Source organism: Hoplias malabaricus, chromosome 7, assembly GCF_029633855.1.
Source record: "Hoplias malabaricus isolate fHopMal1 chromosome 7, fHopMal1.hap1, whole genome shotgun sequence".
NCBI lineage: Eukaryota > Metazoa > Chordata > Actinopteri > Characiformes > Erythrinidae > Hoplias > Hoplias malabaricus.
In genome coordinates, this window is record NC_089806.1 from 33633888 (window position 1) to 33660437 (window position 26550).

General features: G+C 39.9%; 2 protein-coding genes across 4 annotated transcripts in view; one reads left to right on the forward strand and one right to left on the reverse strand.

The window, feature by feature from the left end:
* The window catches only part of cnih3 (cornichon family AMPA receptor auxiliary protein 3), a 77922-nt gene extending 74750 nt beyond the window's left edge, over nt 1-3172 (reverse strand). Inside the window, exon 1 of the mRNA XM_066677399.1 lies at nt 2644-3172. Coding sequence (XP_066533496.1) covers nt 2644-2721 — 78 coding nt within the window. The 5' untranslated portion in view covers nt 2722-3172. The remainder of the gene's footprint in view (nt 1-2643) is intronic.
* A 1265-nt stretch (nt 3173-4437) lies between these two features.
* On the forward strand, nt 4438-14750 carry LOC136702842 (spermatogenesis-associated serine-rich protein 1). Of its 3 annotated transcripts, none has more exons than XM_066677998.1 (6): nt 4438-4783; nt 5511-5635; nt 6248-6412; nt 6592-6697; nt 8300-8362; nt 14615-14750. In XM_066677998.1, the coding sequence occupies exons 1-6, from the start codon at nt 4704-4706 to the stop codon at nt 14652-14654; spliced, it is 579 nt and encodes a 192-aa protein (XP_066534095.1). In that variant the 5' UTR covers nt 4438-4703; the 3' UTR covers nt 14655-14750. The 3 variants fall into 3 exon arrangements, with proteins under 3 accessions (XP_066534095.1, XP_066534094.1, XP_066534093.1); XM_066677997.1 differs by lacking the exon at nt 14615-14750 and adding an exon at nt 9987-10163; XM_066677996.1 differs by lacking the exons at nt 8300-8362; nt 14615-14750 and adding an exon at nt 6891-7263.
* The last annotated feature ends 11800 nt before the right edge of the window (nt 14751-26550 follow it).

The window sequence follows — 26550 nt, forward strand, 5'->3', positions numbered from 1 at the left end:
GGGTCAAAGAAGCGACATGATGATAATTACCCCCCCTTCCTTTAACACTTTGATCTATTATGCCAGTTGCTATGCAAAGGCGAACCCAGGGCGAGCTACTGAGTTAAATCAGCCTTGTGCGTCAGTGAATAGGAAAAGACAAGCACTTTTTAAAATTCGTTTCTCTTCAAGGAACTACTGAACGCAGCTGACATCATTTCCTTACTCACTCAACTATATATTTTCATATTACTAACTGGTCATTTTGAACAGAGCTGTTTAGAAAGGGGGAGAACAGTGCTGTGATGCTTGATCCTTGTGTTTGTGCCAGCGTTGGCCAAAATACCACAAGGGTCAAACATCATTGCACTGTCCTCCCCCTTACTAAACAGCTCTGTTCAAAATGATCAGTTTCAACACGTGTTCCTTTAAATTAGAAAGAGCCACAGAGGCCCCAGACACATTCATTAATATGCAAATGCACATTTTTGCCATATTTTCCTTTAACATTAATAACTGGTTTAAGCCTTAAATAAGAGTTGCCCCTATTTTCCAAATATTATGCATACAAAAAAATTTATAATAGGAAAAATTTATTCAGATAGGACCGATTTAAAACATAATTACAGACAGACTTGTTTACAGTCGTGGATTTAGGATTTAGGAACCTCCAAAACTTTAAATATTCTGTACATTTTTAAGGCAAACTACAGTGGAACCTCTAGTAATGAAGGCCTATACTAAAGAACTTTCCAAGATACGTACCGGGCATTTGAATATTTTTTCCTCCACCAATGAATCATGACTCTAGAAACGAACCCGAGCCTCCGTCAAGCCGGCGGCTGGAAATGGCCACTGACCCCAATAGGCGAGTCTCCCAGCGCGCCCAGACTTGAGTGAGCTTTTAAGATTAGCAAATTGTAGCTTTAGCTATTTAGCATTAGTGTAAATAGCAGACATCGAAATTCATGCTAAGTTAAGCCATATCTACACTTCGTCTCCCCATATTCACCCACCTACTCTCCGTTATTCCACCCACCCCCCACCTCCCGTCATACAGCCAGTGCCTGTGTTACTCCAGCCAGTCGTTTATTACTGTTACCACTGTATGTCTTTTTTATTTTTAGTAATGCTACATGTATTTTTTTACTAATTTGAGAGTGTTGTAAACATATATCAGTGCAAAAAGGGTGACTTTTGGGGTGGGGGCTGGAACGCATTAATTGCTTTTCCATTATTTTAAATGGGGAAAATTGACTCGAGAAACAAACTTTTCTACTTACGAACCGGGTCATGGAACGGATCAAGTTCGTAGGTAGAGGTTCCACTGTATTCCCAAAAAAATGTGACATTGTAAATATTGCATATAAAACCTTAGAGGACATGCTGACTGCACATATTTGATAGCAAACATAATTAGATTTATGTAGTTGACTTTGCAACCCATAGTCTGTCATTTTCACTGCAATACACACTTTCAGATAAAGCTTCTTCAGATGAACATTCTTAACATTTATTTACGCACAAATTTAAAAGATTCAGTGAGATTTAAGGTTAAGCACTCAATAATGTACTTAAGGTTAATTACAAAATAATAAGCCTTAAGGTTAATAACCTGAAATCCTAGGTAGTCAGGGGTTAACTGTCCTTCAAATAGATGGCTAAGCAACTCATGAAGAGAAATTTCAGAAAAAAATTGAGCCTAATTCCTTCAGTGGAAAAAAAATGATGACCATGGCTGGACACATTCAGAGCTGCATTAGATGGTGAGGAGGTCAAGTGCTGGCCTCAAAAGCAGTTTCACTGGGGACACCCCCATTTGTGGCATGCATTAGACGAGCGCTAAATCTGTGCCTGAGAAACCACTCATTGAGGTGCTCCTTCAACTCCTGTCAAGTGCCTCATGGGTCTCAATGTAACCTTCACAGAGATCTTCAAGCATGTCTGGGTCATTTTAGAGGCTGATGTGGATCACAATAGAAAATTGGGTACATCAAAGTACTTTATCCTGAACGATAAGGGGGTCAAAGCAAGGTCACAGGTGGGTTCTGAATGGCATCTTACTTGAGAGGGGGCCCAACCAAATAGAGATATGGTATTTTTACACATTATTTATAAACAAATACATTTGAAACTATGTATATATGAAATGTAATACAAGTTTTTTGTTTTTCCCCCTCCCCCTTCACAGTGATAAATCAATAAACCATCGTTTTGAATCCTCACAGGGTTAATTATATGAAGTCACTGGATCTATAAAGCTATAGATTGCCTGTGCTCGGAAATGTACACAGACAAAAACAGTGCTTGAATGGACTTGATTCAAATGTGTTCACTGGTTCTGTACGTATGAGTAACATAACACCAACACAACAGAGGCCACGAGAGGATAAAGGAGTAGAGGGAAGGCATTGACTGTGTTTGTGGATTGATTATGATTCAATTCTGACCACTGCTGATTTTTCAGTTGTATTCCAGGCTAGGTTCAATGTAATGTCCTGTAAGAATCTGCTGAGCAAAGATATTGAATTGAGTGAGATATTGAATGTATGTACTGACCAGGGCAAGAGATGAGGAGAAATGTATTCGGTGCAAAATAAAATAAAATAAAAACCAGAAAAGCAGTTAAATTAAGCATGCCCCGGTTCCCAGGCACAGACTTACATGCCAGATAGCGAAGAAGATGAGAGAAGCGCACAACACGAGGGAAAGCATGTAGCAGAAGGCAGCGAAAGTGAACATTATTGACCCAGCGTGTCCAGTCTTGTCCAGAAAGGGATTTGAATACGGCACCGGAGCGCTGGGCAGTGGGCTTGGGTTCACAGAGCGGTCGCTTACAAGCTGCGAAAAACAGCGGAGACACCGGGCATCTTCCTCCAAGCGACTCGCAGCCGAGAGCTCCCCTCACTCAGCCAAAACACACCGGGGCTGCCGGGGGCTGGCCATACCGGGGATCCGACAACCGCGCTGAAAGTGTCCAACCTGGGGGCGACTACTGAGCACGAGACCATTAAAAACAAATGTCCCCAGGAGTAAACGAAGTCCCCTCGGGAGTCCAGGTCCAGGTCAGGCGGAAAGAGGCTGAGAAACTCGGGCTCACTCTGAGTCCATGACCCGCTAAGAGTAGAGTTAGAGCAGCGTATGATTCAATAATAACAGTAACAGAGCTCCTCCACTATCACTACAGCTACACTAGAGCTCCTCCAGCCACAGGGAAGGCACAGGCTGTGACTGGCGAACAGGTGGATTTAAAGGGCTCTCTCTCTCTCTCTCTCTCTCTTGCTCTCTCACACTCACACACCACACACACACTTAGGCCAAAGTAACTGAGCCCAGGAAACAATGGTAAAGGTAAATACTGTTTCCCAGCATATGATAACGTGAACCAATATGTACTTTGAATTTAATACATAAATAAATGTGTTGCCATTAATTCAGAAATTGTACTTCTGATCAAAAAATGTCCATCTAAGTTTACTTGTGCTAAAAGTATAGGACAGTTTAGACCTGTGAGAACTGTCTGATGTCCAGAGCGTTAGAAATGAATAAACTGCAGATGTTGGACAATTAACAGCAAAGCAGAAGAGATCTTCAAAACAAAGAAATGTGTGAATCACTGCAAATTACAGTCAAAGACCACAGTTCGGGCGGCACGGTGGTGCAGCAGGTAGTGTCGCAGTCACACAGCTCCAGGGGCCTGGAGGTTGTGGGTTCGATTCCCGCTCCGGGTGACTGTCTGTGAGGAGTTGGTGTGTTCTCCCCGTGTCCGCGTGGGTTTCCTCCGGGTGCTCCGGTTTCTTCCCACAGTCCAAAAACACACGTTGCAGGTGAATTGGCGACTCGAAAGTGTCCGTAGGTGTGAGTGAATGTGTGTATGTCTGTGTTGCCCTGTTAAGGACTGGCGTCCCCTCCAGGGTGTATTCCTGCCTTGCGCCCAATGATTCCAGGTGGGCTCTGGACCCCCCGCGACCCTAAATTGGATAAGCGGTTACAGATAATGGATGGATGGATGGACCCCAGTTCAAACTACCTGACACCTAGGGATCAAGTCCAAACAAGTTGTGGGATGAAGATTTTGAACTGCAGACCAGCAGTGGCAGGGTAAATGGAAATATAGCTATATATATATATAGCTATTTTAATGTACACCAGTAAAATTATCACAGCATTTCAATATTTAGTCTTGCCAGAGGAGTAGATATTTTTACTGCAGCTAAAGTAGTTGAGTAGTTCTGAAAGTAGTTTCAGAAGATATATTGGCTGAGTCCTCGAAAATGTGTATTAAAGTGAGAGCTTTCGAGCTTTAATTAAAATTTAAAATAAACTGTGTAATGAAAACTTCTTTGGCTCATATTTGTAGTCTTCTTTTGAAAAGGTGCTGGAGCTAAGCTATAATGTGGCGCCATCTTGTGCGCGGACCTTGAAATGCCTCGTTGCTACGCGGTGTGAATTGTTTTAACAGAACAAAATGACCTCTAAAGAATGAAACAAAAGTGTTTGTCCGGAAAGACCGAGTGAACCTGTTTGTTGTGTTTATACGTTTCCCAAGAGAACACTTCCAAGGCAACCTTTGTTAATGTAATTTCCCTCGTAAAGTCTGGAGAGGTCTGTTTAAAACTTAACTTCACCCTGAGGGCCTGCGAGACTTGTGGACATTTTAGTAAACAACACAATATAAAAAGCACTATTTCTATCATGTAAGCTCAGTTAACTTTGCTTTAGAAATGGCTGAGAGTCGTTATTCTCACACTCAGGAGAGGGTTTTCAGACCACACATTAGGCACACGGAGCCCATTCTAACAGAGTAAGTATTCCTCTTTAATGCTGAAATAAACAAAATATAATTAAAATTAAACATTTTAGTTAAATAATGTTTTTATTAATATAATTAAATCATATGTGATCAAATAATTAAGGAATAGTAATTCGGTGTAATAGCTGTTGGAGGATTTTTTTTAGCTTGTTATTATACTAGGATAATAGCAATAGCATAATAGCATTTAAAGATACCTCAGGTGTGTGTGTGGTTTTTTGTTGTTGGTGTTGTTTTTACACGTGTGGAAACCTTTAAAGGCATTTCAACCAGTTTTTCTTAGGGCAAATACGTACAAAACAAACGACTTTCAGAGCAGTGCTTTCAGGCTGCAGGTCAGCGGCAAAGTTTTAAACCCTGCACCATCTAAGTAAATTTGTTCCTCATTCAATAAAGTATGTTTATGACATCAGAAATCCTGGCTGTGTCAAGAACTGTTCATTTGCTCATGATAGATTTTTTTATTTATTTATTTTTTATTATTAAAATTTTTACTAAAGGAGGTCTTAAATCTGATAATATACTTACTCCTACTCAGGCTGTGCTCTAGGCATTTTTACTTCCACCATTACTTAGTTATTATCTCATTTTAACATGACAACATACATGGCAAGCTTACTTCAGCCTTACTTAATTACGTTTTTTTAAAATGGAGACTTATGATGGCAGGTAAAAGCTTACAGTTTTAGCGAATTTGTCAATTGCTTTAATGACACAGATGTGACCTTGACTGGAAATCCCGTTTGCGCTGGATTCCTGAACCACGCTACAGTGATGCCCCTTTTCCTCAAATTAAAGACATCAAATTCCCTGACCAAATCAAACTAATAAGGTCCTTCCCACGTGAGTATGGTTTTTATCTGCAGAGTTAAATCGATAAATGTTTTCAATGATCTGTATACTATATAATTTTGCTAAACTTTTTGCTGAAAATTAATAAATATATAAATATTATTTATTTATTTATTTATTTATAATAAATAAACGTAATTCATCATGATCATTTAATTCTAGCCAAATAATAAATAAACGTTACGGGCGGCACGGATCTGGAGGTTGTGGGTTCAAGTTTTGCTCCGGGTGACTGTCTGTGAGGAGTGTGGTGTGTTCTCCCTGTGTCTGTGTGGGTTTCCTCCAGGTGCTCCGGTTTCCTCCCACAGTCCAAAAACACATGTTGGTAGGTGAATTGGTGACACAAAAGTGTCCGTAGGTGTGAATGTGTGAGTGTGTGTCGCCCTATGAAGGACTTGCGCCCAGTGATTCTTTAATGAAAATTATTACATGCAATTTTTATGGTATAAAAAGCAAACATTTTCATGTCTGTGTTTATTAAATTTTATTCAGCACATATATAATCATAAATAGAATTCTGTATATATGCTGCTATTTCCTGTGACCTGTCATAAGTGGCAGCAAGAAAATACAAACATACATTTACTGCTATTCTTCATTTAGAGGACAATATGATGTCCCGGTCAGAGTGGACCTTTTACCCAAACTTTGGCCAGCCTGTAACCTACCATGTTGGAAAGCGGTGCTTTATAGATAACATTCATCATGGAGCCAAAAGATGTACCTCAGAACACACACTAGAATCAACCATAGGGAAGAAAAAACTGGGTAAGATTTTTTTTTGTTATATATTTTTGTTTCTAGGATTTTGTTTAGTAGAGAATTAAGAGATGTCCAAGTGATATGTGTGGGGCACATAGTATTGAGACTTCACTGAAACTGTAGAAGCAAAGTATTCACATGTTATTATGAATGCCTTTACACCCCATGTTTTGTCTATGTAATAGTGAACCAAGGCTGCTGTTCAGTAGCAGGTTCCAGGACATTTCTAATACCGGAGTACAGTCCAAACTTCCACAAGCTCGGGTCAACATTACCAAAAGCCAGTTTTGGGTAAGAGTCGAGGAAGGTATGCAAGGTATATATACACAGTACCAGTGGCGGATGCTGGTCTTTCAAGGAGGGGAAGCTCAATTTCAGCCTACATCATGAAATGTGTCGGTTTATTTATACGTAAATTCTACCCTCCGTTCCTTTTTTAAAAATGATCTTTGACCCTGTCGTACCAACAAGGCGTCTTTTCCAGGGACTTGACTAGTGTCCTCTCAATGGCCAGCAGAGCAGAAGCTGAGCGTCCGGGCCAGCCAAGGCCGGCCCACTGCCCCATAGACCCCCAGAGACGCCGAGCGTCCGATGGGCGGGACAAAGCCCAGCATTTATCCAATGACTCGTCTCGTTTCGCTGCACTTCGCTGCTTCGCTATTGAACTCTGTGGGCATTGTTTTGTTCAGATTCTTCTTGACTGCATGAATTTGTTAAATCAACAGCACACATTATTTACAATCATTATTTATTCACCTGTAAATGTAGGTATTGGATGATAACCTCAAATAATACGAACTCCACGAGGAGAGATTTGGAAAAGGTTAAACCAACACATTCACACAAAGAAGGTCACACTCACTGGAACAATTATTTGGTTTTATTCTAATGTTGGGCAATATTTGTTGTTTGCTTGTTTGTTTGTTTGTTTTAGCAAATAAATACTTACATACTAACATGTATGTATGTATATCAAGGGTAGGTATACAGTACTTTTAGTTAGGGAACATAATTGTACCATGTTCAATATTAATTGCAAATTTAAAAAATTGTGTTAATTTCATACACTGATTTTATCTCCATTTCTATAATGAAAGCTTAGAAGTATTCACCTCTCCTTCTGGAGAAGAGAATATAATGTACATTTAGGGAACACAACTGGACAAATAACACCACTGTTGTACCTTTAAAAGCACATTTACACAGATTGTACCTTTAGTGATGTTAATGTACTTGTACCGTAACTTTTTTTCTGACAGTGTAGGGTCTTGTCAACCCAAACAAGTTTATCCCTTCTATTTTGACCTCTCTGATCAACACAATATCCTTTGACAAAACCTCTCAACTAAACTCAAGTAAACACTCAAGTATTCTCAAGTAAACACAAGTTTCTGAAATACTAATACATCCTCGCCATCTCTTACATCCTGTCTACCACCAACAACCAAGCTATGATCAAAGTCCCCTTTTCTCCATTCTGATGTTTAATACCACCATTAACGGAAGCTCCTGACCTTTGTCTGAATTTTTGCACTGCACTGTTGCCACTGGCCTGGCTGACTCTAGTATATGAATATGACTGCACAGGTGTACACGTGTTCCTAATGAAGTGGCCAGTGTGCTTTTAGTTTTTGGTTTAGCTTCCTACCTATTTTTTTCTGTCAGTGACATTGTTTGCTTATGTCAGTATGTTACTTTTTAAATGTAGTTTTCTGTCAAACTACCACATTCAAATTCATATTTCAGAAGCACATTCTTTGTCCTGTTGTGAAAGCAGGAACACAGTGTTAATGAAAGACCTCATCCACCACCTTAGTAATTAATGATGCAGTATTTTTCCTGTGTTTTGAAGTCACAGTATATGTACAGTAAATCTTTATTCTTTGTATTCAGGTATCCCGCTATCTTTAAAGCAGATGCAATTATTCCCCTCCAGCCCCTGTCAGAAAAGTTCTGGTATGTATTAATAATACAGTTCAGGGATAAATTAGACCTATACCAATAAGGTACGGGTGTGCAGGTTGTTGGCACGGTGGTGCAGCAGGTAGTGTCGCAGTCACGCAGCTCCAGGGGCCTGAAGGTTGTGGGTTTGATTCCCGCTCCGGGTGACTGTCTGTGAGGAGTTGGTGTGTTCTCCCTGTGTCCGGGTGGGTTTCCTCCGGGTGCTCCGGTTTCCTCCCACAATCCAAAAACACACGTTGGTAGGTGGATTGGTGACTCAAAAGTGTGTGTGAGTGTGTCTGTGTTGCCCTGTGAAGGATTGGCGCCCCCTCCAGTGTGTATTCCCACTTTGCGCCCAGTGATTCCAGGTAGGCTCTGGACCCCCGCAACCCTGAACTGGATAAGCGGTTAATGATAATGAGTAATTACCCCATGTTTCATTTTTGTAAATTGTAGTAAAAAAAAAAAGTGATATGTAAATTCTCTTCAATATTTAAATGATTTCAAATATTTTTATTGACAAAATTGGATTAATAGCAGGTGAGGAAATCATAATGGATAAAAGGAGCACCCACCATATTGCACAGTCTTTCCAAGTTTATTCAAACAGCTGAAAAGAATATTGCCCCCTCCAGGGGTGTTTCTGCCTTGCACCCAGTGATTCTGGGTAGGCTCCAGACCCACCGTTACCCTGAACTGGATAACTGTTTCAGATAGTGAATGAATGAATGAAAACAATATTTCACAGCATTTCTCCTCATCTACAAATATACAGTATAATACAGCAAAAAGATTCAAGAAATCTGGAGAAATATTGTTTATATCTACAAGGTACTATCCAGCATTTTAAACAGTGGAAATCTTTTCTTTGTGCTTTTTTCAGTTAAATAAATCTTCATGAAAAATAACCAATAACTTTCTAATGTTCAAATATTTCTGGAAATATGATTATTAAAATGTTTTCCATTTCCATTTAAAATGCTTTAAAGGCTTGAGCTTAAGTGTTTTGTTTTTTTGAAATACAAAGATCGAGACATACATATCAAGAAATGTAAATTAAAATGTTATGAAATATCAACCTAACGTGTAGCCTGCTTTCCACTTTGAGTTGAAATGTTGAGAAATGTTAAATCATCATGGGACCTTATTTACTAAGCGTGTTTTGTTCAGAGTAGATTAGTCAAATGGCTGCTCCCATAATGAGCCAAAGTAAATGGTGAAGTAAATTGGGTCTAAATAGCTCAGGCTGGTGCAGCAATTCCATTTCCAAAGGTGTTTATCATCTTTGCTTGTTCTAAAATGTGGAATATACTAAATAAAGACTAAACACGTGTTATTAGATAAAGATGTTAGTGATTGGGGGATAAAGGGCTGAGGGTCAGTCATGGTCAGTTGTGCCTCTGATGCATTAAGGAACATATTCCATTATTTGGAGAAAAAAGCTGTGTGTTATCAGACGGCAATGACATCATTACCTGAGGAAAAAAAAAAAATTCATGCATTTCAATTCAGGATTAATAAAATATGCAAATCCATGGCTTTTAAGGACTTCTGCATCAGTTTGTATTTGTGCTGTTATTACATTTAAAATATGCAGAAATTCAGCACTGTGTTAGCAGTAATGTTTGTGTTATTGCAGCCTGCCTTATAAAGAGAAAAAGAAGACTTTGGAGCGTGCAGAGGAAATCCTGGAAGTAAATCTTCTAAGTAAATGGAGACCAGCACCCCTGCTTTTTGATAGTCTTCTCACAGAACACCAATCATCTCAAGCTCTTTACAATACATGATATCGTCGATGTCCAATTAAACAAGTAACTCCATGTTTGTTGATTTTTAACTCACTGTCATTTAAATCAACAGCTGTCCTTCACTTTGTGTGAACATCTCATGATGAATTGACCAATAGAAATGCTCCAGAATTACTTGGAATAAAATATTGTTAACATTGACATCCACTGAAAGTTAACAAGGTGTTTTTCTTCTCCTGTAAAATTACTATTTTGAAAGATGCATATTTTTAATGGACACTATTGGAGCAATTAAATTATCAATTTTTATGTTATTGTTTTGTAAGGTGATGAAAGGTTTAGACTTTATATGGAGTGGGTGGAAACATCACAATTAATGAAAAACCGCTAGGTCTGAGTTATCCAGTCAATCTAGAGAAGACCCTACTGCTGTACTACTATGTACTACAGGTTATATCCAGCAGATGTCATCAAATAGTAACAATTTTACCAGTGGTGGAGTTGGTGACCCAATATTGGCTCATCTACATCTTACTATTACATCATGCCTGCATCATTTTTATTCATGTTGCAGATGTTGCTTCTGTGCTGTTCTGTTTTTATGTGGTTTTAATGATGTTATATGTATATATATATGTGTGTCAAACTAATCTAGGCATAATATCAAGGTGGTGCTTCAGGGACCAGGATGTGATCTTTGCCTTAGGTCACTGCCTTTGGGGAGTTTGTGATCAGAACAAATTGGTAGGTGGATTGGCTGTGTGAAATTGTCCGTAGCTGTGTGTGTGTGTGTGTGTGTGTGTGTGTGTAATACCCTGTGATTGACTGATGGAGGTGAACACGTTTCCTCCAAGGCATGAAACTATCCCACTGCTTTTTCAGACTGCCACGAATGCAACACCACTGAACATTTTAGTGGAGTAAAATGCAAAGTGCCCAAATCTGTCACATCATCTCACAGGACTGGGGAGTTTTGTGGGGTTCAGCCCAGCTCAATGAACACATGCTGATGATAAAAATGTCTGAGAGAGTGAAGTCACGTGACTAAGAGGAAAGTGAAATAAAACAGAAAGCTAGCTTAGAGCTAACAGGATAAACACCACAGTACAGACTGTGCTCCAGCAAACTGAGGCTCAAATCACACACATCTGTTTTCAGCTTTACTTCACCTATTAGCTGAACTCAGTGCTCAGTAGGATACTGGCTTTGTGGAAAAAATCCTTCCCATTTTCAGAGTATGACATCACAAGGCAATCAGCTCCCATAGCACCAACTTTCTGTGGCTCTATTAAATGCACATGACATAGATGTAGATATTTGACACTCCAGACATGTATGAAATGCCGCCCTCTTGTTGAGGTACTGTCCACATTTTTATATACTCTGTACTGTATTACCAATATAACGCCCAACCCTAGTCACCACGAAATTTTAAAAGTCACAAATAAACCATACAAAAATCACCTTGAGAAATATGATGTCCCATACACAAAATTCGTTCAGTCATTGATTGTCTGTAACTGCTTGTCCAATTAAGGGTTGCAGGGGTTCCAGGGTCTACCCAGAATCACTGGGTACAAGGCAGGAACACACGCTGGAGAGGGCGCCAGTCCTTCACAGGGCAACACACACTCACACACACCTACAGATACTTTTGAGTTGCCAATCCACCTACCAACATGTGTTTTTGGTCAGTGGGAGGAAACCAGCGCACCCCGAGGAAATCCTCGCAGATACAGGAAGAACACACCAAACTCCTCACAGACAGTCACCCGTAGCGGGACTTGAACCCACAACCTCCAGATCCCTGGAGCTGTGTGACTGCGACACTACCTGCTGCACCACCATGCCACCCCATACACAAAATATAACTGTAAATACCCATCTTTACAATAACCGCAACAAAAGTGAGACCAACCACAATATCAAAATCAGTTATATTGATAACAATAATTTAACAGTTTTTCATTAAGAAAAATATACTGACAGTGACATTGTGTTTCCTTGGAATCAAAAAGTGCTGTGAAGTATTGACATTATGTGAGGTGTTTATTAATCTGTTTGCATTCTTTATCTAGACAAAACAGGTTCTATCTTCAAAGACAAATTTTCGCTTGGATCTTCGAAGCTCAATAACTCAGCACCACCCAGAAAACAGCTAGAACCTTATAATTCCAAGGAGGTGATTTTCCAGCTTCGTTCAGTACTTGTAGTAACTGAGGCAAAAAAGCAAAGTACAGGAGAAGCTTAAAGGGGCTCTTTTTGTCTGTTTTTATCTCACTTCACAGCTTCTGCTGTGGGGAAGAATACAAAAGCATCAGCTTGCAGAATTCAGAGCAGCTCCAAGTGAAGCAGTGTGAAACCAGGACACACTTCCTGCAGTTCAGTGTGGTACTCCAGCTCTAGTGGAGCTTTTATCCATTAGCCTGTTATTCATTTTAGGAATGCTGGACTGGGCCTAGTGTTCATTTAATCTCTGGCTGAAGGTGTACTTCAAATGAAAAACAAAACCAGCCTGTTTTCTCTAAATGAAATGCTGATGATGGTGGGGGATATTTCTTGAGCTCACACACAACTTTAAACATGGTAAACTTGAACTAATTTGCTGCAGCCCAAGAGTGTTGGATTTAATTTTATTCTTGTCAATAGCAATTATGTGCATCCACAATTGATTGAATGTTTGTGTTCACCTGTGGTGGCTGGTGAAAAATATTCTAGGTGGAGCGTTCCAATACAATTGAACACATATCGCAGGACACATTCATGCATTCATTCATTCATTCATTCATTGACCATTGACCATTCATCGACCAGTTCAGGGTCGAGGTGGGTCCAGAGCCTACCTGGAATCATTGGGCGCAAGGCAGGAATACACCCTGGAGGGGGCACCAGCCCTTCTCACACCTCACACCTACGGACACTTTTGAGTCACCAATCCACCTACCAATGTGTGTTTTTGGACTGTGGGAGGAAACCGGAGCACCTGGTGGAAACCCATGCAGACACAGGGAGAACACACCAAACTCCTCACAGACAGTCACCCGGAGCAGGAATCTGCAGGACACAATCTAAGTGAAAATCATCCATTCATTCATTCATTGTCTCTAACCACTTATCTAGTTCAGGGTCACGGTGGGTCCGGCGCCTACACGGAATCACTGGCTGCAAGGCAGGAACACACCCTGGAGGCGGCACCAGTCCTTCACAGGGCGACACACGCTCACACATTCACTCACACCTACGGACACTTTTGAGTCGCCAATCCACCTACCCCTATCTGTTTTTGGACTGTGGGAGGAAACCAGAGCACCCAGGGGGAACCCACGCTGACACGGGGAGAACACACCAAACTCCTCACAGACAGTCACCCGGAGCGGGACTCAAACCCACAACCTCCTTTAAAAAAATTAGGGTGCAATATATTGCTATACTATATTTTAAATTATTTTTTAAACATTTATTATTATTTTTTGTGTGTGTATGTGTCTTGACCAAGTTCTTTAAACTGTAGTTTCTTCACCAGATTTTGCTCCACCTTGAACTGAATTGGCTTATGGTGAGAAGCAAAGTGTGTGTGGAAGTGTGTATGAAGATGTGACTACAAGCACTAGAGCACTAGTTTTGAATGAAAACACAGAAGAGCACAGCCCCAGGCCTTCACTTAAATTTAATCCTGTCCTAACAGGACTTTAGCTTAATCTGCCATATGTAGGGTCATCCGAGGGGTCACAGCCTCAGTGGTCATGACAAATCCTGCAGTAGTTGTTCATTTACCTGGCAGTATTTGTACAACAGAGCAGTTGTGTTGTGCTGCTGTACCGCCGTCTCTGAGGTTATTGTTTGATGCATATTCATAACATCTGGGTCCATGTGGCAGTTCTCCCTATCCACTTTCTCCAGCTTGTACCTGGGCTCTAACACACACACACACACACACACACACACACACACATTAGACAATAAACGATTAGCCCTGAGCTCTCCACCTTGTCACTTGCAATAGGTTGCATCACTATTTAGACTCTCACAGTTTGTCTCCTGAACAAGGTGCTATCTACCTCTTGTCCTGGTTTTCTAGGCCAGTGAACCTTTAGTCTTCTAAAGCACAACAGATATGAAAATAGGCCTCTGAAGTAGTGTCGTCATTCTGTTGTTGCGTCATGTTCATATTTGGATTTTCAGGTCTAAGCTCTCTTTTTAAAAGGGATTTCCAAAAACTGACACCATTGTGCCTTGGGGTAAACAAACCGTGTTCAAACCTGATATGTTTTGCAAGGTATTAGGCAGCAGTTACTAGGAGTCGAAGTTGTGTTTTTTCAGCATAAAATGGCATAAATATTTTTTATTTAAAATAAATACAATATAAAAAATATTTGAACTAAACATATAGGTCAATATGTATAAGATAAAAATTAAAAAGTATAATATACAAATGGCTTACAAAATATTGCAAATTAAGATTTTAGATATTACAAGTCTGAGAATGATTATCCATTGACGTTTTCTTAACCCTTGCTAGGTACAGCCTTAGTCACCAGGGAGGCCAGAGTGGTTGTTGATAGTTAAGAGCAAGGTAGGACTGTATAATTATCTCAGAGGGGAGTGGGTCTGGGATGCCAGACTTCACTGTTGAGACTTCTGGAGGTGTCGTGGGCTTAGTTCAGCGAAACACAGACAAGGAGAGGTGCCTACCTGATGACCCTGTGGACTTTCTTCAGTGGGTTGAGTGGTGGCCATTTTGCTTATGTGATTTACTTTTCTAATGTTGTGTAATAAATGTTATGTGAAAAACAAATGATAGCACATAGAAAGCTCTGATTTATCTCTGAGTTATTTCCCTCTGTGCAGATTGAATGTTCATGTGCTGTGACTCCTCTATCACCAGGGCCTACAGAAAGAGGCTACCAAAACTAAAAATGGTATTATTGAAGTTTTCACTGTATGGTACCTACACATTTAAAAACAAAGATGCAACAAAGGCTTCTTTGAGTGATGCCATAGAAGAACCAGTTTGTGTTCAATGTGTGAGAGTGAACTTTTAAAGGTCATTACACATTTAAACATATCAGCAAAAATGATTCTTCGTGGAACCAAATATGGTTCTTCTATGGCATCGTTAAAATAACCTGTTGCAGCATCGATTTTTTTAAAAGTGTGCTATACTTGGCTGTCCTGCTTAGTAGCTGGCTGGTTTTCCACTATAAAACCACAGTACCACAGTGGTGGTAACATTAAGCCTTGTGTACTCATTGTATTTTCACATGTTGTTTTTATTGTTTGGGACTGAGCACAGCCTTCAGGATTAGGTTTTCTTTTCTTGTTGCTGACTCTAGTCTTCTGACTCTTGCTGAAGTCTTTCATCAGCCACCAATCCAAGGAGCGTTTGAATCTTTTCCAAAGATCATGGTTTAATTTTATAGGCTGCCGTTGTGAGTCAAATAAAAATAAATGTGAGCGCTACTGTAGCTTGGAGATTTTACAGATGGCTAGTTTGTGCAGGATGTCTGCATTTTGTCATGATTGACATGTCTCTCTGGCCAATCAGTGCTCTGCAATGATTGCATTTCACGTTTAGTCCCTACTTGGCTACAAGTGCAGGGACTTAAAAAGCACTCTGTTCCAGATACCAGGCACCAGATTACTGAGTAGATTAGGGACGAGGCTAAAACTATTTGAGATTGCTGTTTGTTTATATGAGTTTAGTCAAACTGTTAACCTTCCTAACCTTTTCTAAGTTAATGGAATGGAATGATTTTCCAAACCATTTCTAAGTATTCTTATTGATCCAAATATCATAACGTTTTCCACAGCGTAAAGGGCAGCTGCTGTTTTCAAATCATGCCCACAGAGAAGTAAAGAAATGAAAACAGCATGTAGGGAAGGCCACTCAGAATCCCTTTAACATGAACCTGTGCAATCCCCCTTTCCTGGTGGTCTTATATTGCTTATAGCGGGCCCCATATTGGAAGCTGTTCTGTGCATTTACAGATATTAGCGTTATCTAGCAGGAGCAGGCCTCCTCTGGGCGAATACTGATTCCTGCAGGCTATAATTGGTTTTCAAATCTTCTCCTGCGCTCTGGAGTGAATGAATATGAGGAGGGGGCGGGGTTGTCAGGTGGTTTTGTCTTCTGGAGAGGAGGGGAAATGATTTCCACAGGCTGTAGAGGCACATGGAAGACCAGGCTTAGAGATCCACTCCAGTACAGAAATCTGTATGGTTTCACTCACTCAAAACAGACCTGAGGACTGACTAAAACACTTCTCTTTGTGTGGTATAGCGTGATGAATAAAAAGAAACATTTCTCTGACAAAGTAGAAGGCTGGGGTTTTATTTAGAGCAATATCCTCATCTTGGTTCAAGCTTTTCAAAGTTTGGAGTTCTTTCTGTGGTCTATAAAACTCCAGATGTTTTTTATTTGCCATAAGGAGAGAGAGAAAGCCTAGCATACTAGACTGAGACATGTTTTTTAACCTATTTACAGACTCTGTGTGCTTTGTAAAGGCATTAGACCTGTTTTGAACATTTTATAAAAAGTGTTTTTTGATTAAAATTGTGAATGTCTCCTTTAAATATCAATGCAAATGTTTATTGTAGAACTGTACAGAGTTTGGTTGTCACACACTATACAGCAATTAGTTCATACTAAGTAATTTGATTGGACAAGAGACTCACCCAAAGCTTTGTTTTAAGTGGGAGTTCTATAGGACCATGGGCTTAGTGTGGCAGTTATGGCTGGATGTGAATGCCATTGACTCATGTCATTCCATGGTAGAGTGCATTTTTTCTATCAATTTATTGGTGGGCTTGAAACCCATTAAAAACCTGCCTCAAAGCTAGTGTGGAGGCAAATATCTTTGTTGCTTTGCAATCATCCAGTCCCAGCTTAGTCCAGGTCCTGTTGTAGTCAAATAAATGGCTAAATCATCAATGGCTTAGTTTTGTTCTTGACATTGGTGGGGACCTATTTATTTTTCCCTTTGCTCCATGATAAAACAACAATGTAAGACACCGGTGATTTTAGGCTGCTGTTATTATGATGGACTTATTTCATTAGCGAATTTGACTTTAAGTGACTTCTTTGAAAAATAGCTCCTTATGTCCACCTTCTTCTTTTTTGCTGGATCCTTACTGGCTTTTTACACCCATGTGTCACCCACAATGCAACTGAGTCTTGTACAGTAATACTCGCTTATGACTGGAAAGTTTTCCTTCTAGTTTTGGCTTCTCTAATAATCAACTCACGTGACAGCAGGGAAAGACACAGCCAACCACACTGGCCATATGTGTTACGGGGAGGTAGGACTCGAGTACAGAATGTGATTTAACCCTTTCTGCACCTCTAGGTTAGTGAGACGTTGACAGAGCTTTTTTATTATTTATTTGTTTATTGTTTGGTTTTGGAGGGATCAAATTATTGGTAGGGACAAACCCTTGCACACAATTGGTAAGTTTACTGAGAAACACTTACTCTCTATACAGCAGAATATGGTTATGAGTTATATGGTTATAATATGAGTCCCCACTGTGTTGGACATTCAAACTTCCAGTGGTGGAAATTGCCATTGCTGCACCATTGAAAACAATGGAATTTTCAAGTACTGGCAAGTATTTGCGAATTACCAATTGCGTGCTGAGTTGTTTTTTCACCAATGATTTTTAACAGCTGTGGTGCCAGAATGTTGATCTTTTTCAGAAATATTTATAGTGTGGTGAGATTGGAAGTCCAAACTGCCACAGTAGCAGTGTTACCCGCTACACAGCACCAAACTACACTTGAAACATACTGTTGCCACACGTCCTGGTTTTCCCGGGATTGTTCTTTTTTTTTCCCGGGATTGACTTTCCCAGAAAATTAATCATCCTTCTCAGGACATCTATAGAAAACACACTTCCATTCACATATTCATGTTATAAATAAACATATATTCTGCTGTTGCATTAGTGTTCTCTTCCCCACACCTACATAGGTGTGGCGTGGTGGTCTCTGAGTTGCTGTAGCTCCATTATGATGGAGTCTAAATAGAATAAGTTAATGGATAAATCACTGGCCAAAACCCCACTATCATCATGGCACCTTGGCCCCAATGTCCCATCACCAAGTGAGCCATGAGGCACAGAATATTTTCTCAGTGTAAACATGGAAAAACTGTTGGTTTAAAGCTGTGATATTGCATCCCATATATTCCGAACACATACTTACCATAATTGTAGACGCATTTCTCTGGAGGATGTAACGCAAAATCGAGACGGCTTTTTATCTTGTGTTTACAGACATAGAATGCTGGGTTACTTTGTTTCACATTTTCTAGTTGGTTGGCTCCAGATCTCAAAGAAATAGGCACTGAAAAAGTGCATGACCCCCCCCCCCACACACACACAGTACAAAATACATCCCCTTTAATCCTCTGTCCTAAACACTATTGACCCTGGAATGAATTGCTTGCCTCTGTCCAGATTGCTCAGGCAGGTCCAGTCCTCCTGAACCACAGTGTGGCCTTCAGGGCATATCGACAAACACATTATCGTTCATTGATTCATCTGAGGAGCACCTACACGCTTCTCTGGAAGGATTTCTCTTTGACACTACTACCTAATTGTTTAACATAAGTGCTTTGTGCACAGAAATCCTGCCCAGCTCCCACTGACCCTTAAAATCAAAGTTGCATAAAAATAAATTAAGATTTTATTGCTTTGAGTGAAAAGTCTTATGTCTGATTCATGTTGTAAACTGTCAAAAAAAAGTCAGACTTGATCAAAATACATGAGGTATCTTACAGATCGTGAATAAACAGCAAAGATGAAACGATTTAACCTAAGGAAATGTAACATTTTTGGCCTGCTTATTTTATGGCCAAGCTGACCGTATGCAGCTTTGCTGAATCAGGGACAGTGTGAGGACCACAGGAATAGAGAGGTTCCCCCACACTGAGGAGTTACAGTCTGGAGGATAATGAGATTAATAAGCTTGTGATGATGCTGGTTCCCCTGCAGTGTTCCCTGCATGTGTTTGGCAAATGCCAAGGAAGCCAGTGCCATTAGATTCCCTTTAACACTCAGATCTCATTTTGTTAGCTATTTGTCATTAGGATAACATCAATAAGTGTCACCAGGACTAATGGCTCTCCATCGCTGGCCGAGCACTTTTGCAGGAGCGTGGTCTCTGTCCCACACACAAAGATCAGTGGAGGTCTTAGATAAAGACATTTGTGTTTCTGGAAAAAAAACCCAGCATTTGAATATGGTTGTAGGAAATGTTTAACCAAATTCCACATTCTTATTACCTCTGCAAAGTTCATATATTTATATATATGCAAATATATATATGTATACATGTGCAAAATCACTACTCAAAATGTTTCTGGAGGCAGCGCTGCCTTTGAGGCAGAAGGAATGTCACAGTTTACCAGTCAACAGGCAGAATGAATGTGATTGGCTAAAAGGATTAGAAGGAGGTTTTTAAATACTCCACTGTTAATCAGTAAAGCTCTGCCTAGTCTCAGCAACAGACACTCCACCAATAAGAATCTGATATTTTCAGTGCATTAAAGGCAACATTCATGACTGTAATAAAAAACACTTAATATGTGTTGCAGTGCAGCAGGTAGTGTCGCAGTCACACAGCTCCAGGGACCTGGAGGTTGTGGGTTTGAGTCCTGCTCCGGGTGACTGTCTGTGAGGAGTGGTGTATTCTCACTGTGTCAGCGTGGGTTTCCTCCGGGTGCTCCGGTTTCCTCCCACGGTCCAAAAACACACGTTGGTAAGTGGATTGGTGACTCAAAAGTGTCCATAGGTGCTACACTATCTCTCTCTCTGCTCATGGAAGAGAAAAGACCTTAGCTGTTATTTTAAACAACAGAGATAATTCCAAACATACTAAAGCACAACACAAGACGAGGATATTGCTCTCTTTCTGCTCCATATAGGTGGGTAATATTGACTTAATGTTATCACTTAAGGTGGAAAGGTTTACAAGCTCAGGAGGCAGCTAACTGAATTACTGAAAGCTCTACAAAACTAAGTTACAAATGAGTTCCTTTGGAAATTCAAACAGCTAACAAAAACATACAGACAAGTTAAACTTTAGTCACATTGTTTTTTTCTCAAACATTCCATTCCACTTTAAAAGATGTGGAGATCCTGAACATAAACAACTCGGAGAGAATTGCATTTCCCCACAAGCGCAGACGCCCCCTTTTAGCTGGACTCACTGGCAAGTTGCATTCCAATTGGCTATCTGCCTCCTTCTACACATCATGCCAAAAGAGCTTTGTGATTGGCACATTTTCATGTCAGTCAAATTTCTTCTTCTGCATTACTACATTATGTGGCGAATGGTACCAGAGTCTGGCAAAGTGAGACTAAGCTCCACCTAGACCCTAAACAGCAGTCATAAAGTGTGCAGGAGTGCACTTCTTTAGATTCTGCCTCAGAGGCAGCAGAGCATTATATTATATTATATTATATTATATTATATTATATTATAGAGGGTAAGTGAAAAGTCACAGGACACCCTTTTATCTGAGTACCTCAGCAAGTAATGGTAATTTTTTAGGCTATGTCTGGAACATATCTGCCATCATGAAAGCCGCCATATTGGATCAAGGGGAGGGTTTGTCCCATGGGAATGTGGTAATGTAGCATATCATAGAAAAACAGGGTGTCCTGCAAATTTTGACTCATCCTGTATTATATTATATTATATTATATTATATCAGAATTACATTATACTACAGTAAAAAAAAAAACAGTAAAAAAAAAAAAAAAAAGTAAATTATGTTGCACATTTATTTTTCCAGAGGCATTTCTGACGGTCAAAGCAAACACAGGAGTCTAGTACAAGCTTTACTGGTTTATGGTGCTGTATTTGAAGGTCCCTGCCCAATCAATTTTAACAAATCACATTCATCCCTGCCTTTTGGCTGGTAACCAATTACTTTAGTTCTGCCTCCAGAACAATTCTGAGTCGTGATTTTGCACACATGCAAGAAGCACAACACAAACGGGAGCTTCTGAATCAGCACTAAATTGACGGGTGTGTTTGCCTTTCTGTTGAGTTCAAGCATTAAGCCGTCACTCCAGAATTGTATACAGCACCAATAAAGCCTTTATCTTTGAGACAAAATCAAGCCGTTGTTGCTTCAGATCTAAATAAAAATGTGCGTTCGCATCCATCCTTCTATTTCAGCAATACATGTGATGTTGTGAAAGGGATGATGTACTCACAACAATGAAATGACAGCCCCAGAGCTAAGACCCAGTGAGATAGATCAAAATAATGTAACCAACTTCTAAGACTGAACTTTGAAAGTGTAGAACAATCCCTGTAGATTTATTTAAATGCAAGTCTCCTGAAATAAATGGCATTAGGTTTAGCTGTGACAAAGATTAAAATGTTAAATGTCTTAATAATGCATAGTTTGCTGCCTATTTTACCTGATATTTAATAAATGAAGTGTGGTCTCTGACGTTGGGTAAGAATTCAGTCTAAGATGTATTTGCCACATTTGAAATGAAGCTTTTTTGAGCTTTGAAAATATAAGCGTCCACTAGATGACACTGTTTATTTTCCGCTCTGTATCAAAGGTTCTTTCACAATGCTTCTTAACTCTGCTATATACTCTAGAGATCAGTCATTTCTAACAAAGCCAGTTTGAGTTTCACCAACCTCACAAACTAAATTTTACTGTAATATTTAAGATGATATTATGAAATACAAAGATATAATATTTATGCAAAGGGATAATGCACAAATCTCACAAATTAAACAACTAATAATAGACATGCATTCATTTGGCTTCGCATTAAAATCATCACTTGTATCTATACTCCACTGTTCCACTGATCATTCTGGTGCATTTTTGTTATACTACAATTACAGACTGTAGTCCAAACGTTGCTCTGCATACTTTTTTAAAAAAGCCCATCATTTTCAGTGGTAAGGACCCCCAGAGGACCACCACACAGCAGATATGATTTCATCTGTAGATCATTCTCACAGTTGCAGTGAGTTGTTGCACTGGTACAAGTGGATCAGACACAGCAGTGCTGCTTAAGTTTTTAAACATTGTGTCCTTTCATTGTCTTATTTTTGTTTTTCCAATGAGTGTGTTGTGAATTTTTGTTGAGTCACTTTAGTACCTGAGCTGACATGACCAATCTGACTCGGACAACCTTTCTGGCAATATCACGGCAACAGGGGAATCTGAAGTCACATTATCCTCTCCATCAAAATGTGTGACGCTGACTCATGACATTCACACAGCCATGAAGTTCATCAGCACTCTGCATTGAAGTAGGAAAGAGGAACACGTCCTCCATTAAGGTCACACTGTTTGTTTAGACCCAGTTCCTATACTTTTATTAAAGGGAGCTTCTGAATAAAACTGCGTCACCAAACTCAAAATGATAGTGCTGCAAAGTCACCCCCCCACCCAATACCTCCCTCTTCCCTCAGCTGGAGTCTCTGGGTGCCGGGGCTAATTTGCCCTGAGCAGCAGCCTATCTGTGTAGGACAGAGTGTGCTGGATCAGCGATTTTAAGCCTGGCCTCAACCAGCTCTGTGGGCCTGGGCACCCCCCACCCGCCCCAGGCCTCTCTTTCTTCATCATTTCCCCCAGAGTTCAGCCTGCCATTCAGCCTGGCTTTTTAATTTAACTTTAGTGGCCGGTGAAGTCAGCAAGGCCTTAAATCAGCAGCTGAATGCCCTCTCCAGACTCGATTGTTTGCCTGGCCAGTGCAGTCCTCATGTAGCCGCCGGCTCACCTTGATGGAAATGCACCTATAATCAATACCATATATTACAACATTCCGGGACTTAAGTCTTCTGGACTGGGTTCCTTATAGATCCATGTGTTTCCGATTGCTTGTTATGGTGTGTTGTCTTGATGTCTTTGAATGGAGGGTGGCGTTTGAATAGGACGCATGATTTGGTGCCCCTTCACTGAAAAACAGGACATCTGTTTACACTGTTACTCTTACTGAGCTCTTTTAGTGATGGATTTCCATATGATAATTTGTACAGAAAGGCATGGCATGGTTCTCTGTTGTTCCAGAAACCAGTTTCATTGCTCCAGAGTGCAATTCTGGGGGACTTGGTACCTCCCTAGCCATCATTCAGCACTGAGTATAGTGACCTGGCTCATCCATCTCTTCACAATTTATTTCATGCTTTATATAGAGCTTGTATAAATCTAGCATGGATGATTGAAGGTGTGTCCACTAGGGCTAGGCAATTAGTTGAAAATTAACATTCAAATTTATAATCAATCTTTTTAATCTTTTTTTTATTTTATTAATATGTTTCAACCTGTGTTCATGTACTGTCTCTTTAAAGCCATACTAATGCATGTGTAGTCTCGTGATTCAGCCCCATTTCAATCTGCCAAATAGAAGCAACATAGAGGAGAACCTAAACACAGAGGCCAACAGAGCAACTGGAGCAGGTTCTACCAGAGAAAAATGCTGTGTCTTTTGTTTGGATGTGTTTTTGACTTTAGTGAAGACAACACTGAACATTAAATCAAATATAAACAATGACCAAAAAAAAATAATAATAAAATAAAATACTTGAAACAGAATCACATCAGCCAATATGAGCAGTGCATGATTCAAACAAAGTGACTTAGCTCCCAGTAACTATTCCAAACTAAGAAAATATTCCAGACTAGAAATTCCTGACCATATTTACACTAGAATCTTTGTCAACAAACTGAGGGCAAAAAACAAAAACAAAATAATCTAGGTAAAAAATTCAGTTAATCATGATAATGATTTACAGTAGTATCACCCAGCACTTACTACAAAATAAGCAAATTTAAAGTAGCAGAATTCATGAGGTATAAGGGATTTTTGGTACATATATATTAGAATTTAAAGCAAAATCTGTACAGACAAGGCAATGAAAGAAGCTCTCAGGTTATCACCGTACAGGAACGTGTGTTCACTTGCCTCCACCTTCTTCACCCTCTGAGGTGATAACAAGCACACTCCTTGAGTAAGTGTGAGAAAAACACGAGGCTTCTGTCTCTCACTCTCCTTTTTAACACATTTCAAATCACTACTCCATGTTATGGTGCTGTTGCCTGGGGGGCATCTGCTCACTGTTGATTGGCCCTTTTCCACCCTTCACCTTGCTCTTCCAGGTGACCTAAATCCCTGGGGGAGGGGGCTTGGCAGACCACAGCCGAGAGGTCAGTGAGTGGTCAGAGAGTGCAGGGACCAGGGCAAACGGCCAGGTGGCAGCCAAGCGAATCTACAAAGCTCATCAAAGTGCCCTTTAGCTACCAAATCCTGCCAGACCACACTCAAAGTCACAATATCCAGGGTGCACTATTAGGAGAAGTGTAATTGAACTATGGCTGGCTTTGAATTCAGTGCAGTGTTTTGTTTTTGTTTTTTTAAATGACATTTTTAGTGGTATTTTATGGAAGCCCGTTTCCGCATAAAATGAAAAAGAAAAAAGCCACCAATTTTTTTGTTGTTATCTCATTTATTTTGAGATAATATGTGAATATATTGAGATTGTATACTATGTCAATATATTGACTTATTATCTTGATATAATGAGGTATTATCTCAAAATATTGAGATAGCAACTTCTGAACAAAAAATTGGTGAAAAAATATTGGTGCCTTTTTCTTTATTATTTTATGTAGTGGAAACTGGCTATTGTAATATTTGGGTTTTTTATTTTATTTTATTTTTTTATTATTTATTTATTTATTGTCTTTCTTTTTTTTTTACCCCTTTCTTTGTACCAGCACCAGTGGAGTTTAGAATAGCCTAACCCAAGAAAAACATTGTCTATTTATTTCTCTGCACTTGTGGTTGTATTTAAAAACAAATTTTATATCCCATTTTTTCCTCAATGGGTTTGTACAAATAGAGACACTAAAATAAAAGCAGACTGCCCAGCCGGCTTAAAAGGTTAATAGGAAAGCTCATAATACTCAACATAGTGGTTTAAAGGAACACTGGGTAAGATTTAATATTTTTGCTCCTGGGCTCACCCTACTGTTGTGGAGTGTAATTCACTTTTACAGCACTGCCCTAAAATCATTGGTTGGCTCAAGTAGCAACAACAGAGGCTGTGTTCTCCCTATTACAGGCCAGTGGAGCATCACAGTGATTCTGAAACTTTAATTTTAAGGGAATAAATACCTACCCAGTCTTTCTTTAAGTCCCGCCTTCAACATAAGCAGGCAGTCAGCATGCTGGTAAAGGCATCTATGGGAAAAGCCACTGTAGTTTTTCTATTGTGTAGATGCTGGAACAATGTGGGGTTTTTAAAATAGTTGCTTAAATATTACATCAGATACAATAGATATTATAGCAAATAAAAAGTGCCACTCATTTCATCTTGTAGCAGTTATTTGAAATATGTATTGGAACTTATATTTAAGCTATTTCTCTCCATTGCCAAAATGGCTGCAATCACAGACATTGGTAGAACTTTGGTTGAAATCTGTGCTGAATTTGAATCGAAAAGGAAACCCAGGAAGTTATGTACATGAGTAAACAAAACATTACATTCTCTCTTTAGTAATAACCAGTGACACCTATTTGCTAGGCCTGCCACAATCAAATGATGCAACCAAGCTGAGAGGGAAAGACTAGGACAAGTCTCCTCTGAAGTATTTGAAGCCAGCCTTTGTTTATTTTCAGCTCAGCACACGTGGAGAACACTAACCGTCCTGTTCTGTAATATAAGATAGCAGATTCATTAGTTGGCTAGCTTCATGCTGCATGATATGGCAGAGGCAAGGCCATCATACCTACCCAGCAAGAGCACGGCTAGTAACCTGGAATTCCAGCCACGGATACCTGAGGCATCACCAGGGACTATGCTCGTAGACTTGCAATAATAAGTCCAGCACTTAAACATTAGACCTGATCATGAATTTTCTGTGACCAAATCAGGCTTAGATACAGGATACTGTCACACAGTGTAGGCCTAGCTTCACACCGTGGTGAGACTTTTTACACTGATCTTGTTCATGTGTAACAAGCTGTTAAAAAGGTGTGTGCTTTGTGATATTTTGTGTTGGCACAGTGAGATCTATTTTTGCAATGACCTTCAAAGGCACTTCATTTTCTTTCTCTCTATTGACGAGCGCTCTGAGTCGGACTTGTGATCTGCACGGGAAATGTCTGCACACGGAAGAGCTGTGATTAAACAGTATTCCTTATGGAGAAGGTTTTGTGTGCTGGGAAGTGCAGCTGCTGCTTCAGCCTTTTGATCAATACCACTAAAAACAGTGTGCACAAAGCATCAGGGGAAGAGAAAAGCAGCGTAACCAGTGTGTGAGCTTTAAAAATTAGGTTCTGAAATGACAACCCAGCTAACAGACACAACAGACAGCTTAGAGGCAACTCTTGTATCTTAGCTGTGTAGCATCATGCTAACTCTTCACATTATTTAGTGTTATCCAAATAAATAGCTTCCATTGGGTA

Bases quoted from the DNA above. Each gene is read 5' to 3' on its own strand.
- LOC136702842 (XM_066677996.1), top strand. From the start codon at position 4,704: ATGGCTGAGAGTCGTTATTCTCACACTCAGGAGAGGGTTTTCAGACCA. The intron at 6,413-6,591 runs GTAAGATTTTTT...TCTATGTAATAG, and splicing joins CATAGGGAAGAAAAAACTGG to TGAACCAAGGCTGCTGTTCA. The intron at 6,698-6,890 runs GTAAGAGTCGAG...CGTCTTTTCCAG, and splicing joins TTACCAAAAGCCAGTTTTGG to GGACTTGACTAGTGTCCTCT.